General features: G+C 32.5%; 1 protein-coding gene across 4 annotated transcripts in view; it reads left to right on the forward strand.

Annotated features, from left to right (window-relative positions):
- Positions 1 to 8,440: 8,440 nt before the first annotated feature.
- Positions 8,441 to 14,925, forward strand: part of LOC143057232 (TELO2-interacting protein 1 homolog) — a 39,669-nt gene continuing 33,184 nt past the window's right edge. The window contains exons 1-4 of one of the 4 annotated variants that reach the window (XM_076230498.1): positions 8,441 to 8,542; positions 11,366 to 11,441; positions 13,122 to 13,273; positions 13,574 to 13,692. In XM_076230498.1, coding sequence (XP_076086613.1) covers positions 8,479 to 8,542; positions 11,366 to 11,441; positions 13,122 to 13,273; positions 13,574 to 13,692 — 411 coding nt within the window. In that variant the 5' untranslated portion in view covers positions 8,441 to 8,478. The other 3 variants (XM_076230496.1, XM_076230497.1, XM_076230499.1) reach the window with 3 other exon arrangements.

Here is a 14,925-nt window from a genome sequence, read left to right on the forward strand (position 1 = left end):
TCGTGATCAATAGACAGACTCTAACACCGAGGAAATAGTTTTGTGGTTCAATATTTTACAGATAAATGTAAATGGGCTTGGTATTTTTGTAGTTAACATTTGGAAACAGTCTTGTGTAAAAGAAGCATACATCAATAGATTTGTAAAACCTGTATGCAATGAAACTGTTGAAAAGCTTTTTCATGATTATGAGATATCATATTAAACACGATATTAATTTTGTATTCACCAATCTTTGGTTATTCTTTTAGACATCACTGATTGTTGATTGTTAGTTGATTGGAGTCCAGTGGCAAATATTTCATGCATGTTCGATCAGGACGACACTGATTGTTTGAACCTATATGCCTATAATTCAAAACTGGGAAAGAACCTTTTTCGTGATCAAGAAACAACCACAAAGGCAAAATTTTTTACCCCCTCCCCCCCCCCTTTTGTCCATTTTCGTCCGTGTCCTACTGATAGATGAACGTATGTATAATTTCAATATGTAAAGGAATACCTTGACATTCTGGGTGGGGTGTTTAAAAATTGTCTGGATTGATCATTTGATTTAATTTGTTGTTCAGTACCGATTGTGATTCGATTTCGTTTTCACGTGCGAAATATATATAGGCAGGTCAAGTTAAATTATTCATTCTAAAATATATCATATCCGCTCCCAAAAAAATCGTCCCCGTACATAGAGTCTGGGGTAAGAAACCGTGATGTAAGAAGCTTTTTTCTGATTAAATAAAATACCTTGATGAGGATGTATGATTTAAAAATAATGAGAGGGAAATCCCTTTATATAGGTTTGAGGTTACTACGACCAAGTCAAAAGTCAACTGTCAAACTTGGTTGGGAAGCGAAGTTTTGTTGTACCCGGTACCTGTAAAAAAAAATAACACATTTTATTTTTCACGGTAATGTTGGTTATATAATAGAGACCATATATGTAGATACGAACTGATTCTTTGTAAATTTATCCAGGAGGGATCACATGTTCTTTTCGTATCCATAATATAAGAAAAAGAAGCTGATGGTGGTTCGATTCCGGAAATAGCCCGTCTCCTGATCGATTCCCTTATTACAACTGAATTCAAGATGTCGGCCCCCAGGGTCGAAAGCGGGAAGCTAGTTATCATCAAATCAACAGCATAAATGTATATAAAGCAGCTTGAAATGTATTTCTTCCATGCTAAAACAACACAAGCAAATGTGTTGTCAAGCAAAAAAGACGCAATAAGTCATAGTCAATGAGAGCAAGCGACACTACCGAGAAATCGTAACAAACACAACAATGTCAACATGATTTTTATGGAATAATTCTTACATATCTTATCTTTCATAATTATTTCAAATATTAAGACTAAAACAGTAAGAATATTCTGTACTTTGACTGAAATCTTAATGCTGGTAAGGAATACTAGACAGTTCAGCATCTATAGACAAACGGAATCTCGCCTACCATAGACAAATCGGTACCTGTGAAAGAAAAATCGGCACCTAACATAGACAAATCGGCACCTTATAATTATTTATCTTTGATCTAAATATAGTGCACCAAAAATTAAAATTTCCTGGCACTGTTTATGTTTGAGGGCATGAACTTAATTTGCATGTTTAGTGTGAATATATAGCTGGAAGCAAGTTTTCTCGTACCACCGGAAACTCATACCATGTTAACTCGTACCAAAAAAGTTAACTCGTACCAACGGTAAGTCGTACCACTGGGAAGTCGTACCATTAAAAATATATTAAAAAATATGAATGTTTTATGATGTTTTTTATTTGTAAACTTAATAATAAAAAAAAGCTGAATCACTGGAATTTTATACTGGATTTTAATGAAAACTTAGACAAAAATATGTTAATTTTTAATTACCCTGCTAATTAATATTATATTCCTTTGATTGTATGATTAAATTAATACATTCCTTTGATTGTGTGCTTATTGGTTTGGATGGACAGTCAAACTCTTAAAAAGAATTTAAACGCCATGGCTAATAAATAAAAAGCCAATTGCAAGCAGGCAAATAATAGCACACAAGACCGTGACTACATAGCAAATGAATATTATATGTAATAAATTTCATACTTTTAATTGTTGGTCAACAAACAAATGGAAGTTTTATATATTTGGAAGTTTTTAACGACCTTGACCAGCTATACAGCCCTTGCACGGTCGGTAACTGTTGGTCATTAACAAATTACAACCTTTAAAACACAATAAATTAATTCATTCAATGAATAAAATTCCTTTGAGAAACAAAAGAAAAATACCCAAATCTATTCAATGTAACTGATTTGGAATGATTAAAAATTAAATCCAATAATTGGCAGTAAAAGTTTAAAAAAGAGTGTATTCAAGGGAGACAACAAAGCAAATCTGCCACGGTATTGTCTATCCAATACACAAGGAACATTAGCTACAAATTGGTCATTGTACTTTCAAATTATATACATTTTACAGACTTAAGAGGTATTGAGTGAAATAACAGTATATATTCATCCTTAAACATTGTTAAACACCAATCAAATGCATTTAAATAAGTTGGTACGAGTTAGCAGTGGTACGAGTTTGCATTGGTACCAGTTTTTTTTTAGTTTTACGAGTTAACATTGGTACAAGTTAACAATGGTACGGGTTAACTATAATTCATAAAGCTATTATGTTTGACTGTTATTAATTTGTCTCCTGCACTATTTATAACATTATTTGATAACGAAACAGGAACAACCACTAGTTATGTTAACAAAATTCAACCCATTTATACAGAAACTTAAAAATATAATTACAAAACACTAGAACCTTATTTCATTAAACCCTGAATGTGTGAACATATTTAATCATCAGCCTATTATAGCTTATAAAAGACATACAAATTCACAAAAACTATTATCAAAGCATTAGCGGGTATAGTCAGCTCGACCTTCCACAACACAATATGATACTGAGCTCACAAAAAAGAAATCATAATCAACTAATATGTTAACCAAAGACAACCGGTGTATGGTCCAATAAAATATACGAAATAAAACAAAAAAACCTAAATAACACGCCAATATACAACTTATTGAGTCGACCACTGATGAAGCCGGACTACGGGATTTTTTCCCCAAACACAGCAGAAACACAGTGCCAAACATTCATGCTCATGGGTGAGCTCGGATGTGCTATTTAAATACATTTTTATGAGAAAAGGTGACACACTTCCACTCTAGTTCAGCATGGTCTTTTACAGCCTGTCTGTACTGATCTCTTGGAACACCTAAAACACAAAATTTTAAAATCATCGTCAATCAAACTACATATTTTATATGTTGTAAATAGTACTTTATTTCATATTGTTTAATGTATTATATTCAGAGTTAAAATTCCCTATCAGGTTAATTCAATTATCTAGCTACTAATCCAATTAATTATTATATGTTAATTAGCTCGTTCTGGCTCGTGGCAATAAATAACTGTCAATACACAGGAACTATATAATATATTATACTTTATTGAAAAAGTGACACACTGAGGGATACATGTAAATTGCAAACATAATATACAAAAGTAACAAAACACATACAATACACGATAAGGCCATAAAAAAGAATATGTTTGTTTGCCCAAACCCTACCAACCAGGGTTTCCGCTGGCGGTCGCCATTTTCGCAATTTGCGAAAAAATAATAATTGTGGCGATAAAAATTCGTCATTTGCGAAAGAATTTGGCGAAAGAAATATATAGAACGATTTATTTTTCTCCATCTTGTTTATTTACTTTTTTCGAGTTTCTCGGACTTTACCCGATCAGACAATACTCGGAAATCACCTTGACCTCATTAACGTCTGGACAGAAAATGAATAATCAGCTGATTCCATTTTATTTCTATCAACAACAAAGGACTATATTAATAAAGGTGTTGATTGAATTGTTTGACAAAATGATATGGTTTAATGGCTTCTGCTAAATGTCACATATAGAATTTATTTACCACTTTGCGACGCACGTGTTTAAGGCAAACTTTTGACGTCTCCTCCGCTTTTAAAGATACTGTTTAGAAAAGAAAGCTGTTGTTGTGACGAAAAATGTCCAAAAGCAAGAAAATTCTCGGATTTAAAACTTTAATTATCCTTATATCGGTAATTGATTAGGAAGAGGTTTTTAAAGTCGTTTGAGTGACACACGTGTTTCAAGCCTAGTTTTACGTCTCAACTTTTTCATTTACGATGGTCAAGAAAAAAAAAGAAAAATGTCGTTAGGAAGAAATCTATCCAAAAGGTTGGCTCGATTGAGAGTAGCCCTTCAATGTAATGACTACACATGAAACGAGGGATCAATTTCATGTGATAAAAGCTTTTGTTTTGTTGTAAAAAAAACTTCTTAGTACGAAAGGGAACATCAGTATTTTTCTTTTAAAGAAACTTTCCCTACGAACTTTACTGGTATTATATAATCAAAACATGTCCAATAATTTTGTTATATTCCAGTACGTATATCTTCTTTATTATTAAAAGTATAGTGGCCCAATCAATTAGAAAAGTTGTTTAAAATACAATGAATAGTTTTCCCTTTTAAATTAAAAAATTTTGTTGTTTTAAAGGAAATTTTTACTGTTTATTCATTAACATGTAAACTCTAAAATAAGTTTGAGAGCATAATCATAGACACAATGGGCAAAATCATCTTATTTAAGGGAAAAGGGGGGGGGTAGAAAAAAATGTAAATTTTAAACAAAAAATATAGTTATGTTATTTGGCGAAAAAAATAATAATGTGGCGAAAAATATATTGTTTTGGCGAAAGAGGTGGTGAAAAAAATATTAGACCCAGGGGAAACCCTGCTACCAACCCAGAAAAAAGCTGCCTACTCAAATTCTTTTATTGTCCTGATTTGAAGAAGTTTTTTTTTAATCAGATAGGCATGAAGACTAATAAACATCCGATACGTAAATTTCTTTAAAAAAAAAGAAAAAGAAAATGCCTACCTACCTACCCACTGTCTCAACCTTGGGTAGGGTTTTGTCAAACCAAAATATTTTTAATTGTGGCCTAAAAGTGTTAAACAAGTCAGGTTAATATTAATAATATATCATAAGAATATATTATACGTATATAGATAAATGACCATTGTGGACCTTATTTTTTCTGTTTCATCGATTCTTTTATATTTCTATTGGGATCTAGAATAGTTTTAAGTTTGAGTCAAGCAGGTTACAATATGGATAATGGGTTTTAATTGCATTTATAAGTGTATTTCTAATACATGTACAAATGTATTACTATTTATTTGGCAAGTTTTCCTTTTCTCCCTTATGTACAAATGCTATTATCTCTATCAGAGATTGGCTACAGTAGTATGGAAATGAAAAGTATGCAAGGAGAATTTTAGTTATAATGATTTATAATAATTAAAAAATATTTAAAAGCCACTTACCGTTGTTGCATGTTCTATGTTGCCACTTGTGACAGCCACCACATTGCAAAGCTTCTTGACTAGGGCGCACAACATTTTTGCACTAAATACAACTGTCGTCTGACATTGTGTAAGAAAAAGTATCTAAAAAGTGTTGACCTTTATATATGTTTCAAGGTATTTACTCGTTATGGCTTGCACACACTGTTATGTTTGTGTCTTTTAATATTAAAACAATAAAATATTGTTTTCAAGTATTGTGTTGTCTTAACAGATGTAAGGATAAACGAGAACACAAGCTATACACTTTTGATCTCTATTGAGGAATTATTAGATTTAAACATAAAATACTGATTAATGCATAACTACAATTAATTATGATTTAATTATGATTCAATTAAATAATGTTTATTCAAACAACAACCATCAACAACATATTTAACAATCAATTATGATTTAATTGAATGATGTTTATTCATACATACATAATCATTAAGAGTTTAATTATATGATTATTCTTTTTGTAATGCATATTTTATATACAAATTATAATCATGATAATATCTATGCAACAATTCTTTAATTTTTCATAACAAATTTATTTTTAAAAACAAGGTGCCGGATTGTCTTGGTCCCGAAATGTCCGGATACCGAAATGTCCAAAATGGGTGCCGAAATGTCTTTGTACTTGGGTGCTAATTTGTCTGGGTGCTGATACGTCTTGTTACCGCTGGTAATTTCTTAATCAAATCAGCGGCGACTCACGATAAAATAGGGTATTATTAGTAATGCCCTTTACCATCAGGCGTCAAACAGACATTTTCGGCTACTGTTAGTATTTCTCTTTAAATTTGACCACTCCTAAGAAAATATACACCTGCTGCTGCAACAGAAAGGTCAGGAATCTCTTTGTCTTTTTGTCTGAAATCTTTTCTGACAACTGAATGTAGACACTAAAAATCTAATTTTGGAATTTGTACTAGCATTTGTGGATGATCAGTTTGTTATTACTACAGTGATAATACAAATGAATTATTATGGGTGTTTATGCAATCACCACAAATGTGAGTTTAGTTATTGTGTTTTCAGGTGCAAACAAATATTATTACCTGTATCAAATTAACAGTTTTAATATATTTGCTATTCCTGTCTTTGCAATTTTTGCAAAAAAAAAATTAATATAAACAGAACATATATTTACTAAACATTTTCTAACTTAGACCAAGAGTTTTCTAATTAGCAAGCATATCTGCCTCTGAGCTGAGTTGAGAGGGCATATGAATTGCCTGATCCAGTTGAAATCTGAAATTACCTGATGTTTTTCCAAGCTACAACTATCAATGACTATTGAAAATTATTCCAGTCTTGATTTATAATTTTTATGTACACTTTTATATTTTCAGGGCATGTCCAAACGCTGAAAGGAAGAAAGTTTTTGACAAAATACGGCCACTATGTGTCCAGCTGACGAAAGAGCATTCAAGGGTGAATGTTCAAGCAATAAATACAGCCCTGACCAATGTGGACAGGACAGTTATACAAGATTTACAAGAATACCTTCTGTTTCCTTTCAGATTGATATTAAAACAGGACAAAAAATAGTAAGTACATGACCTTCTATCAGTCCTTTGAACAAGCCCATAGATATAAGACGATGCATTATCAGTGCCAATGAGACATTCCTCCATCCAAGTCACAATTTGTAAAATTAAACCATTATAGGACATAGATAGTCTTCTACATGGAGCCTTGGCTCACACAGAATAGCAAGCTACATGTATAAATGATCCCAAATGTCATGTAAAACCAGGGCATAAGTCTGGGTGAACATGATTTATATCCTCGCTGTTATGCAAAAACCTTGTATCTAAGGTTTTGATAATTTTACACCAGGCAGCAAAAACTGAAATCTTTTTATCGATTATTTAGAATTAAATATGTATGTTCCACTGTATGCAAAAATATCTGATCTTCTAACCAATCAATTACCATGACAAGCAAAACTTTCTGCACCCATATTGTATTTTCAAAGCTTTTCATTATTTCTAAGCTATATTAGCTTTGAGAACCTAAAATTGATAAAACTGTACCTGTTATAATGTCAGCTGCCGTGCCATGAGTTTTTCTTTTGAGATACGATATTTTCGCACAACAAAATGTCTCACCAATCCAACTACACTTTTCGTCACATTCAGAATTTGGGTTAATGATTGGTTAGAAGATCAGATATTTTCGCTTACAGTGGAACATACATATTTAATCCTAAATAATCAATAAAAAGATTTCTGCAAAAAATTGAGATACAAGGTTTTTGCATAACAGCAACGATATATTAATTCTCCATTTTGAAATGTTTGAACTAGCTTTTAAAAACCATGATAAATGCAAGTAATTTTAGGTAACCCTGTTTGTTTTTTCATTTGAGTTGTTTCACATTTTGTCATGTTTAGGACTATTATATATGACTGTAATAAAGTAGGGGTTTTCTCATTATTGAAAGACGTACACTGACCTATAGATGCTTAAATGTGTTTCATTTGAACTCTGTTGGATAGTTATCTTATCTGCAATCATACTACACCTCTAAAAATAATTGTCATCTTTTAAGTTGACCAAAGGGCATCATGTACATGTATATATAAATTATATTCCTTACTTTTTGTTTCAGTCCAGATGAATTGTATGTTGATGTGTTTACCAGTATTGAGAAAGTCCTGTCACAGACAAGAGTTAGCCAATGGGAGATGTTTCAGGATATATTTAACACTTGTTGTCTTACTATAAGCTCACCTGCAGAAGTTGGAAAGGGTAAGTAACAATGAGAAAGTCCTGTCACAGACAAGAGTTAGCCAATGGGAGATGTTTCAGGATATATTTAACACTTGTTGTCTTACTATAAGCTCACCTGCAGAAGTTGGAAAGGGTAAGTAACAATGAGAAAGTCCTGTCACAGACAAGAGTTAGCCAATGGGAGATGTTTCAGGATATATTTAACACATGTTGTCTTACTATAAGTTCACCTGCAGAAGTTGGAAAGGGTAAGTAACAATGAGAAAGTCCTGTCACAGACAAGAGTTAGCCAATGGGAGATGTTTCAGGATATATTTAACACATGTTGTCTTACTATAAGTTCACCTGCAGAAGTTGGAAAGGGTAAGTAACAATGAGAAAGTCCTGTCACAGACAAGAGTTAGCCAATGGGAGATGTTTCAGGATATATTTAACACTTGTTGTCTTACTATAAGTTCACCTGCAGAAGTTGGAAAGGGTAAGTAACAATGAGAAAGTCCTGTCACAGACAAGAGTTAGCCAATGGGAGATGTTTCAGGATATATTTAACACTTGTTGTCTTACTATAAGTTCACCTGCAGAAGTTGGAAAAGGTAAGTAACAGTGGTAAGGTTAGCAATTTGAAAGATGTGAGAGATATTGTCTCATTCTAGTTACCGGTAATGTAGATTTAGATGTGAGAGATATTGTCTCATTCTAGTTACCGGTAATGTAGATTTAGATGTGAGAGATATTGTCTCATTCTAGTTACCGGTAATGTAGATTTAGATGTGAGAGATATTGTCTCATTCTAGTTACCGGTAATGTAGATTTAGATGTGAGAGATATTGTCTCATTCTAGTTACCGGTAATGTAGATTTAGATGTGAGAGATATTGTCCCTTTCTAGTTACCGGTAATGTAGATTTAGATGTGAGAGATATTGTCTCATTCTAGTTACCGGTACTGTAGATTTAGATGTGAGAGATATTGTCTCATTCTAGTTACCGGTAATGTAGATTTAGATGTGAGAGATATTGTCTCATTCTAGTTACCGGTAATGTAGATTTAGATGTGAGAGATATTGTCTCATTCTAGTTACCGGTACTGTAGATTTAGATGTGAGAGATATTGTCTCATTCTAGTTACCGGTACTGTAGATTTAGATGTGAGAGATATTGTCTCATTCTAGTTACCGGTAATGTAGATTTAGATGTGAGAGATATTGTCTCATTCTAGTTACCGGTAATGTAGATTTAGATGTGAGAGATATGTCTCATTCTAGTTACCGGTAATGTAGATTTAGATGTGAGAGATATTGTCTCATTCTAGTTACCGGTAATGTAGATTTAGATGTGAGAGATATTGTCTCATTCTAGTTACAGGTAATGTAGATTTAGATGTGAGAGATATTGTCTCATTCTAGTTACCGGTACTGTAGATTTAGATGTGAGAGATATTGTCTCATTCTAGTTACCGGTAATGTAGATTTAGATGTGAGAGATATTGTCTCATTCTAGTTACAGGTAATGTAGATTTAGATGTGAGAGATATTGTCTCATTCTAGTTACCGGTACTGTAGATTTAGATGTGAGAGATATTGTCTCATTCTAGTTACCGGTACTGTAGATTTAGATGTGAGAGATATTGTCTCATTCTAGTTACCGGTAATGTAGATTTAGATGTGAGAGATATTGTCTCATTCTAGTTACCGGTACTGTAGATTTAGATGTGAGAGATATTGTCTCATTCTAGTTACCGGTAATGTAGATTTAGATGTGAGAGATATTTTTTCATTCTAGTTACCGGTAATGTAGATTTAGATGTGAGAGATATTGTCTCTTTCTAGTTACCGGTAATGTAGATTTAGATGTGAGAGATATTGTCTCATTCTAGATTACCTGTAATGTAGATTTAGATGTGAGAGATATTGTCTCATTCTAGATTACCTGTAATGTAGATTTAGATGTGAGAGATATTTTTTCATTCTAGTTACCGGTAATGTAGATTTATTTATTTTTCGTGGGTAACAATTTTCGTGGATTGATGAAAAAATTGTATTTTTGTGAATATTTAATTTCATAGTTTTGTCAGTCTGCATACAGACCTGGAGAAAATATCTACTTTGTCAACCTTGAACTTTGCGATTTATCCATAACCATGAAAAATAATAAATCAGCAGAAGTTAAATTTCCTTCATATGATTGATTGTTGGTGTTAAATGCATTTCTTAGAACTGTTGACTATATGGTGGTGGTCAGTTTTTATGGCTGGAGGAAGCTAGGAGAATAAGTACTGTCAAAGAAGTTTTTTTTCAATTTGCCCATCTTGGGCATCTATATTCAATCAAGATCCATTCATGACATATACTAGTAGTCTGTTGTTATTTATGTATTATTGTCAATTTGTTTATTTTCTTTGGTTACATCTTCTGACATCAGACTTGGACTTCTCTTGAACTGAATTTTAATGTGCGTATTGTTATGCGTTTACTTTTCTACATTGGTTAGAGGTAAAGGGGGAGGGTTGAGATCTCACAAACATGTTTAACCCCGCCGCATTTTTGCGCCTGTCCCAAGTCAGGAGCCTCTGGCCTTTGTTAGTCTTGTATTATTTTAATTTTAGTTTCTTGTGTACAATTTGGAAATTAGTATGGTGTTCATTATCACTGGACTAGTATATATTTGTTAAGGGGCCATCTGAAGGACGCCTCCAGGTGGGGGAATTTCTCGCTACATTGAAGACCTGTTGGTGACCCTCTGCTGTTGTTTTTTATTTGGTCGGTTTGTTGTCTCTTTGACACATTCCCCATTTCCATTCTCAATTTTATGACATATATATCAGAAGATTTTTTTCAGTCCACATGTCTTGAGTAAGTATAAAACAGGTCCACAAATAAACTATATACATGTAAACTTGGCATAATTTTTTTTACATAAAAGTGATTCAAGTTGATTTGTGTAAAGGAACAGATCAAGTATTAACTTATTCAAGTAAAACTGCAAGAGAATAAGCTGATATTTAGCTCCATTTGTTTAATTTGTTTATAATTCAGAGTTTTTATTTACAGTGAAACCCTTATCAGAAGAGTTCAAGGCTTATTGTACAGACATTGATAATTATTCTGATTATTTACAGTGAAACCTTTATCAGAAGAGTGGAAGACTGTTACTGTACAGACATTGATAATTATTCTGATTATTTACAGTGAAACCTTTATCAGAAGAGTTAAAGACTGTTATTGTACAAACGTTGATGATTCTTGTAAGAAAATCAGAATACAGGTTAGTCTCAAATTATTTTCTGCTCATATATATATATACAGTCGACTCTCGTTATTTCGAAGTCAGCCGGACCAGAGAAATATTTCGAGTTACACATAGTTCGACTCAAACGAACACCGGAAGTTCGACAATCTAAGGGACACTACTCTTGCTTAGCTTGGTAAAGCTAAAATAAATATCCGGGTGAATATGGCAAGGGGATCGATATTCTAGTATTAGATCGATGTATTTGTATGTCACAGTCTTTTATTATTATAATGACATTATTTTTACTTATTCAATTGTTTCAATTAAAAATAATCCTAAGGCTTTTCCAAGAGAGTAAATCCAATCGATAGTTTCGTTATTCAGGTCGGTTATAGCTGACAAAATTGTTTATTCTCGGATACAAGAGATTTAAGAAAATTTTAATTTCTATTCATTTTGTTTTATCTCACTCTTTCTTTTCAAAAGAAAATATAACAAGATTAAAGACGCCGTTTGAGTAGTTTTTAGGTGATCATCAACGGAAGCCATAATCCTCACTTTATACACACCCAAGCTTATTAGTGTAAATCACAAATTAATTGTTTTGTAAACATTTTAAATACTTTTTCATGAACATTAACAATGTATCACTAATTATTTATCAAAATTCTATAAAAGATAATCTTAGGTAAACACTCATGGAAATAGCATGTCATAAATCAATACAGTGGTCAGTGACCGGAAATTTAATTACACGTGTATTGTCAGATTAACTCTTCAATCCATTTAAATCCCGGAGGTCATGTTTTGACATATGTGTATTAGTTCGAGATAAAAAATGAATTTTGAATGCTTTGTTAACCTTGGGACCGTAAATTTAGTTCGACTCAACCGAAATTTCGACTCATCCAATTTCGACTCATCAGGAGCCGAATTACATACTTTTGTATGAAGTAAAATTCGGGACCACGTGAAAACTTCGACTCATCCGAAATTTCGAGTCAACCGAGTTCGAGACAACGAGAGTTAACTGTATATATGTATTACAAATTTTTGACTGAAATTTTTTGACAAGAATTTGGAAAAGTTGACTATACACAATTATTTTAAAATTGTGTGGTAGTGAACCATGTATACTATATAGTATATAACTTGGTATGTTTTAACAATTACAGATTAAAAGGTATAAATTTTTAACACATGTATACAAATCAGAAGATGTGGTATGATTGCCAATCAATGATACAACTCTTCACAATAGACCAAATGACACAGAAAATAACAACTATAGGTCACTGTACAGCTTTCAACAATGACCAAATCCCATACTGCATAGTCAGCTATAAAAGGCACTAAAATGACAAATTTAAAACAATTCATACAAGAAAAACTAACAGCCTAATTTATGTTCAAAATAATGTATGATACAGGCATATAAATATTTTATGGGCATTATATTTTTATGTTTATGTGTGTGTCCGTCTGTTTGTTTGTCTGTCCCACTTCAGGTTAAAGTTTTGATGAAGTTGAATTTAAATCAACTTGAAACTTAGTATTCATGTTCCCTATGATATGATCTTTATAATTTTAATGCCAAATTAGAGTTGTGGCACCAATTTCACGGTCCACTGAACATAGAAAATGATAGTGTGTGTTGGGCATCCATGTACTATGGACACATTCTTGTTAAATATAATTATTTATCTCTTACAGTATGATACAGAGTTTGTATGCACCATGGAGTTTACCATTTCTTGGACATGCTGTGTCAATTCTCCTGAATTTGGCTGAAAAAGAGAAATCAAGAGCTCTGAAAATCAAAGCTATGGAGTGTTTGATAGAAATCAGTCAAGTTGATGGAAAATGTAAGTCAAGAAAAATACATGAACTGGAAAAAAATCTAGGCATCAATCGTATACATAGTTCCTATTCAAATTAAGGTAATTTATAAGGGTAAATGTTACTTATTTCTATAAATATTATTTCAAAATTATATAATATAACTGTGAGAGCCTTAACTATTTTTATTAATAATACAAAAAGCATCAATAAAGTGATTGTAGTGAGTGGAATATAGCTACTGAATCATTAGGGTAAAGCTTCTGATGTTACTAATTACAGTGATGATCTTGTTTTGATTAAATAAATGTGTTTTTGTTTTACAGATTGTTCCAAAGTTAAGACAATGTTAGGTGACACCTTTGCCTCATTCCTTCCTGGTGTGTCAATTACTTTGTGTCAGGTGATCACAGGAGATTCTAAACAAGGACAGACTGTCATTATAGTAAGGATTTATTTTATATAATCGTGGTTGTGTTTAATATCATAGCGCTACCTAGATATTGGCTATTGAACGCTTTGCTAGCCGAGCCACTAAAAAGATCTAGATATCCCTAAAAATTCATGCTTCCTAGAGAATCCAAAATTGCAACAGAAAAGTTATTACTAATGACGTCATTTTTGGGGGGGCATATCGTTCAACATAGATCAGCATCTAAAATATAGCGGCTATACCGCCTGCTATGATATTAAATGCAATTCTGGCTACCTTTTTGTTCATTATTTAATAATAATAGTGACCTCAAATCAGAATAATATGTTAAACAGTTCTTGAATTTACTGAAAAGTGTATTTCATGTGTTTACTTTAGTTGCCATCCTCTTGCCAATTCCTGATCTGTTCCTTGAAATAAGAAAGATTTTTTTTTGTACCTAAATGAGGTCCCCTAAATAAGGGAAAGGTTCCAATTTCATTTGCTGAGAAAAATTGCAATGAAAGTATGTCTGGCTCCATCATACATTATTATGAAACCAGTAGAATTTTCTATTTTACAAGAAGATGCTCAATTACCAAAGGGCCAAGTGAGCTTTTCTCATCATTTGGCGTCCGTCGTCGTCGTCGTTAACTTTTACAAAAATCTTCTCCTCTGAAACTACTTTGCCAAATTTAACAAAACTTGGCCACAATCATCATTGGGATATCTAGTTTAAAAAATGTGTGCGTGACCCCGCCAACCAACCAAGATGGCTGCCATGGCTAAAAATAGAACATAGGGGTAAAATGCAGTTTTTGGCTTATAACTCAAAAACCAAAGCATTTAGAGCAAATATGACAGGGGTAAAATTGTTTATCAGGTCAAGATCTATCTGCCGTGAAATTTTCAGATGAATCGAACAACCGGTTGTTGGGTTGCTGCCCCTGAATTGGTAATTTTAAGGAAATTTTGCTGTTTTTGGTTATTTTCTTGAATATTATTACAGATAGAGATAAACTGTAAACAGTAATAATGTTCAGCAAAGTAAGATTTACAAATAAGTCAACATGACCGATATGGTCAGTTGACCCCTTTAGGAGTTATTGCCCTTTATAGTCCATTTTTAACCATTTTTTCATAAATCTTAGTAATCTATTACAAAAATCTTCTCCTCTGAAACTACTGGCCCAAATTAATTTAAACTTGGCCACAATCATCTTTGGGGTATCTAGTTTAAAAAATGTGTGGTGTGACCTGGCCAAC

Source organism: Mytilus galloprovincialis, chromosome 13, assembly GCF_965363235.1.
Source record: "Mytilus galloprovincialis chromosome 13, xbMytGall1.hap1.1, whole genome shotgun sequence".
Taxonomy (NCBI): domain Eukaryota; kingdom Metazoa; phylum Mollusca; class Bivalvia; order Mytilida; family Mytilidae; genus Mytilus; species Mytilus galloprovincialis.